General features: G+C 39.5%; 1 protein-coding gene across 2 annotated transcripts in view; it reads left to right on the forward strand.

The window, feature by feature from the left end:
- Positions 1–3,796, forward strand: part of AOC1 (amine oxidase copper containing 1) — a 39,533-nt gene extending 35,737 nt beyond the window's left edge. For both annotated transcript variants that reach the window (XM_007504611.3, XM_001371279.3), the window contains exons 4-5: positions 2,647–2,779; positions 3,456–3,796. In XM_007504611.3, coding sequence (XP_007504673.2) covers positions 2,647–2,779; positions 3,456–3,725 — 403 coding nt within the window. In that variant the 3' untranslated portion in view covers positions 3,726–3,796. The remainder of the gene's footprint in view (positions 1–2,646; positions 2,780–3,455) is intronic.
- Positions 3,797–6,000: the final 2,204 nt, after the last annotated feature.

The following is a 6,000-nucleotide window of genomic DNA, read 5'->3' on the forward strand; positions in this document are numbered from 1 at the left end:
CATTCTTTTGATTCTTTTTTCAATTACGTGTAGAAGATTTTTCTCACAATTGCTTCAGTTTGTGTTCTTAGGGTACCTAGTGTATTAACACATTAAGTGAATTGCCTAGGATCCCACAACCTATGTGTGTCGGAGCTGGGACTTGAACTTGGATCCTCTTGGCTTCAAGACCAGCTTTCTCACTTGACACATTATTGGCATGAATGAGATGGAAGGCAACTAGGTGGCAGAGTGGAATGAGTGCTGGACTTAAAGTCAGAAAGACCTGGAGTTCAAACCTAGCCTTAGATATTTACTAGCTGCATGATCTTTGTCATGTCAGTTAACTACTGTTTACCTCAGTTTCCTCAACTGTAAAAGGGAGATAATCCTTCCTCCCTTCTTCCCTCTTTCCCTCCCTCCTCAGGGTTGTTGTAAGGATCAAATTAGATCATATTTATAAAGCAAAGTATCTGGCTATAGAAATGGGGGGGGGTTAATTTCTATTATTAGATAGCCAGTGAGGGGATTAGGAAAGTGTTTATAGAGAAGGTGGCATTTGAGCTGAACTTTGAAGGAAGTTTTGGATTCTAAGAGGCAGAAGTCAGGAAGGAGCTCATTCCAGAGGCAGAAGATGGGAGGTTGCTTAAGAGCATCAGTAGAAAAGTCAATCTGACTGTAGTGCAGAATGTGAGAAGAGCAATTTGTAATAAGAACCGAAAGGTAAGTTGAGTTCAGGTTTTGAGAGGTTTCAAACGCTAGTTTCTACTTGCTCCTGGAGATAAGAAAAAGCTACTATACTTTAATGAGTAGGAAAGTAATATGAACCTTGATTGTGGAAGGTCTTGAGCACTACAGAGGAAGGTTTCTCAGCAAGTAAAGGTTATAGCAGGGAAGTTACATGATCAGTTTCCCATTAGAAAGATGATTCTTCCGCCTAGAACTACCATTTTAAGGAAGTTCCCAGGCCAATCATGTTCAACATCTACTCCTCTTCCTCATGACTCTCCAAACCTTTTTCTCTACAAAACTCCCTAACAAACACTCCACTCTTCTCCCACTTCACCTTTTTCAGTTTCATTTTATAAAAACAATATTTTATCTTTCAACAGTTACATGTAAAAACAATTTTAACATTTGGGGTTTTTTTAATTTTGAGTTTCGAATTCTCTCCCACCTTCCCACTCTTCCTTCTTCATTCTTTTCCCCACCCCCCCAAATGGTGAGCAATCTGTTGTAGATTTTACATGTACAATCATGTAAAACATTTTTCCATATTAATAATTTTATGAAAGAGATCTCAAACCAAAAAAAAAAAAGGAAGAAGAGAGAGGGGAAGGGGAGGGAGGGAAATAGGAAAGAAGGGAGGAAAGGAGGAAGGAAGGAAGGAAGGAAGGAAGGAAGGAAGGAAGGAAGGAAGGAAGGAAGGAAGGAAGGAAGGAAGGAAGGAAATATAAATCTTTCTAGGTTTTTCTGAAATCAACTTGTTCATCATTTCTTATAGCAAAATAGAATTCCATTACAATTATATATCACAGCTTTTTCAATCATTCCCCAGTTGATGGACAATCCTTTAATTTCTAATTCTTTGCAACCATAGAAAGCACTGCAATAAATATTTTTGTACAAATGGGTCCTTTTTCTCTGTCTTTGATTTCTTTGGGATACAGCCCAGTAGTAGTACTGCTGGATCAAGGGGTATGCACAATTTTAGAGACCTTTGAACATATTTTTAAATTTTTGTGTATTCACTTCCCCATTAAAATATAAGCTCATTGAGGGCAGAGATACTCTATTTTTGCTTGTATTTGTATCTGCAGCATTTTTCATAGCAACTCACCCATGATAAGCATTTAATAAGTGCTTGTTGACTTGAGTCTGGCAGTACTATAAAACACAAATTGGAGTAAATAAAGACAGAAGTCAGAGAAAATAACAACAAAGCAATTGAAATATTTTTGGTTTTGTTGTTTTGGCTTGTTTGGGAGAGTTTTTGCTTTTTAATTTTTAAAAAGAGTTCTACACACATGGTGTAGATGTATTTTTTAAACTAAGACAAAAAAGTGAAAAGTAAAACAAAATCTGGACTCTTCCATCTTTCAAAGAGTTCTGAAAATTCTATATACTAGATGAAAGAAATATAACAAGACAAGAATTACACCATTAAGATAAATGTAGGCCTAATGTAGGAATTTCACAGTACAAATAAGAAGAAAAGGACAGATTTTAAGAATGTTATTGGAATAGAATAGCTAGGACTTGGCAACTGCTTGGAAATGGAAAATGAAAGAAAAAGAGAAGTCAAAGATAACACCATGGTGTGAACTATGTAAGATCTGATGTAACCTTGGAGATTGTGCCTTTAAATGAGGGAACTGGATGACTGTATGAACTGTGATGATCTCTTTTGGGGGGGGGGACATGTAGAACTGACAAAAAGATATCCAGGTTGAGATTTCTATCAAGTAGTTGTTGGAAAAGAAAGTAGGGTTAAAGATTAGGGAGGCATCTACATAGAGATGAGGGAAAAGATGTGGGATTAGGTGGGAGGTGAATAGCCTCAGAGAGGGCATGGACCTACCTCACTGACAGCAGCCTCCCTCACTGGGAAGGGCTTAGAAGTCACTCCAACATCCAAATTTTCCTGACTTCCCCTCTGACTTGCAGGTACCCTTTGGCAGTGACCAAATACCGGGAGTCTGAGCTGGTCAGCAGCAGCATCTACAACCAGAATGATCCCTGGGACCCACCTGTGGTATTTGAAGAATTTCTACGCAATAATGAGAACATTGAGAATGAGGTACAAATCCAATTCCATCCTAGCCTGACCCTCTCCCCATTCTTTAGAAGTCCTGCCTTTGAGGCCTAACTTTAACTTTGATATAGTATCCCCAAACCCTTCACTTGAACACAGTGCCTTCTCCTCAGGGAAGCCTTCTAGGTAGTTCAGCCAACCAGTATATTTGGCCTCTCTACAGGAAGAATAAGCACTCTGGTTTGGGATTGATAAGAGTTTGACTCAAATCCTTCCTTAGATGCTTGTTTTTTGAACTTGGGAAGGTCAGTTAGCCTTTATGGGCCTCAATTTCCTCATCTGTTTAAAAAAAAATACAAATGGACTCCAAGGCTCCTTTCAGTCCCAAATATACAACCCTACATCTCTCTGAAGGACTTTGGGAATTCCAATTTTATTATCAGGCCAAAAAACTGAAACAAACAGTTGGGATAAAGAAGAAATGTGTTAGAGATGTCTCTTAGCTCTGCTATTTGGATAAGGTCCAGAGGTCACTAAAGGACTGACCCTCAGTTTAAGGTTGAGCCTAGTTATCAATATAGTAAGTCCTTGGGTGTTGGTAGCATTTTTCCTGAAATTATCCTCACCAAGAAAATGTCCTTTTCCCAGATTCCACTCTCCTGATCTCCCTTCAAAGCCAACCCTATACACCTAATTGATTCCCACTCCTTTCTTCCCACAGGATCTAGTAGCCTGGGTGACAGTGGGCTTCCTCCACATCCCACACTCTGAGGACATTCCTAACACAGCCACACCTGGCAACTCTGTGGGTTTTCTGCTTCGCCCTTTCAACTTCTTCTCTGAGGATCCATCTCTGGCTTCCAAAGAGACTGTCATTGTACGGTCCCAAGCCAAAGGTCCCAACCACATTGAGCGTTGGACCTCAGACAACATAGAAGGATGTTGGAAAGCCTCCCCATTCAACTACAATGGCACCTACAGGCCTGTGTAGTGAAGTCTCTCAACTCCTACATAGAATCCTGAGCCTCTTATTACATCTGTCAATAAACATAATTGGAGCCCAGCTTTATGTGCTGCTTCAAGAAAAAAGAAGGGGGGGGAAGGGGAGCTGCATGCACATATATACTTACAGAAGAAATGCCTACCAAATGCCAAAATATACATGCATGCACAGAGAGAGAGAAAGGGGGCGGGGGAGGGAGGGAATAAGGGAGAGATAGAGGGAGGGAAGGAGGGAGAGAGAGAGAGAGAGAGAGAGAGAGAGAGAGAGAGAGAGAGAGAGAGAGAGAGAGAGAGAGGTGATTATACCCTCACTTGGGTTTAGTATTTACAAGAAAACTCTCCAATCCCACATTGAATACACTTTTGCCCTTTCTTAAACTCCTTACTATTGAGTTTTAACTCCTCACTAATTTTTCTATTCGATCTCTGGTCTGTTCCTCTGCCTACATCATCACTCAAGTCTTCCTAGCATTTTTGATGATTCTTCTCCACTTTCTGATCCTTTATGCTTGTCCCTTTGTTGTCCCTTAGACGAGCTGACCTCTTCCCAACTGCTAAACTGTATTGTTCTATACTGTCCAACTGGACTCCCTCAACCCTTCAAGAACTCTAACTAAGCAGAAGCCCTAATCTAAAACATACATTTAAACTCATCTGCCACCAACAGTTCACCCTTTCCCACCACCAATAAGGGTATTATATGAAAATTGTTTCTTTTCTGTGTTAATTGTATAGTAAACAACATCTGGGGGAAGAGGGAAGGGAAAACAGTGAAAGAAAAAAAGAAGGAAGGGGTTATGACATAGATCATCACACCCCAATAAGGGTCACCCCAATATGTTAGATACCAAATTTTACCTTATTTTGTTTTTCTATGTGATCCTCTCCACTAAAGCAGCCCCTCTGTCTTGCCCCTATAACTCTACACTGGTTTATGTATTTAATTGTTTTTCAAAATAATGAATTAGTACTGCCTATATTACCTACTTCTAGTAGTTATCACAAAAGCCAAATATTTGCCCTTCATTGAACAAATGTCAAATTCTGTAACAAACAACACTGACTCCCTGATGAGAAAACCTAAATCCTAACCCCAGGTATCAGAGGCACCATATCTCTACACTCCTCTCCTTATTCTTGATGATTCTCCTCTTCTCTGCTTAATTCCCACTGATCTCTAGCTTTACTACCCTGGGCAATATATTAGTTTCCTTTCTAATACTTGACTTCCATTCTACCTAGTAGGATTTTCTTTGGACACTCTACTAACTGAATGTAATTTTTCTTCCTTTCAAAGTTTATATGGAGGTGTAAACCTTAAAATTTCACAGACTTATGAATGTTAAAAATTTTACTCCACATTGAAGAATCCTCCAATTCCCTACTTGAAATAATTCCCTACCAGATAGTGAGAACTCTACTTGAATGTGAAAACTCCTTGCTATGGGAGTATCCCTACTCCACCCCTACTTAAGACTGCTTTAGGGGAGAAAACTCCTTGCTATGGGAGGACCTCAATTCTGCTTTAGGGCAGAAAACTCCTTGCTAAACAATGAAGGTACTTGAAAACCATACTTATAAAGGAAAGGAGTTCTTTGAGCCATGGCTGTTTTTGGAATTGATACAATGGGATGCTAGGTGCCTAAAAGGTGGGGCAACTTGTAAACTACTTAGACCTAAAAGGTGAAAACTTACTCAGAGGTTTTCTCTTAATGAAATTAGTCAACACAGCAGCATTTTTTCTGACTTACTAAAGAGATTAATCTACTCAGCTGTGAATTCAAAATGGGCTGTCTTTTGGAAAACATCTACAGTGATTGGTAGATGGAAGAACTTAGGGGAGGTGACATAGGAGATTTTGCCCTTAAAAATAAGAGCTCGCCAGAAGAGCTGAAGTCATTCTGAAACATTCAGATTGAGGAGGATTCATTTTGAGGAAGACTGATTCTGAAACATTCAGATGGAGGAGGGAGCTGGTGAAAGCAGCTGAGATGATGCTGGCCTGGTGTCACTAGAATCCTTGCTTAGACAGATCTTGTGGTGAGTGTTAAAAAACTGACTGATTTCTCTCTTAAGACTCAGGTCTAGGCCATATTGGCTTGAGGCCCTTCATACTTATTCCTTTCTTACTCTCTCTCTCTCTTTCTTTGATTACTCATTGTATTATTAATTAAAATTCTCTATAAAACCCAGAGTTGACTTGGGTATTTGAATAATTGGGAATATTTCCCTGGCGACCACCTTATATTTGATTTAAAAACCAA

The sequence above is a fragment of the Monodelphis domestica genome, chromosome 5, assembly GCF_027887165.1.
Source record: "Monodelphis domestica isolate mMonDom1 chromosome 5, mMonDom1.pri, whole genome shotgun sequence".
In the NCBI taxonomy this organism is placed as follows: Eukaryota; Metazoa; Chordata; class Mammalia; order Didelphimorphia; family Didelphidae; genus Monodelphis; species Monodelphis domestica.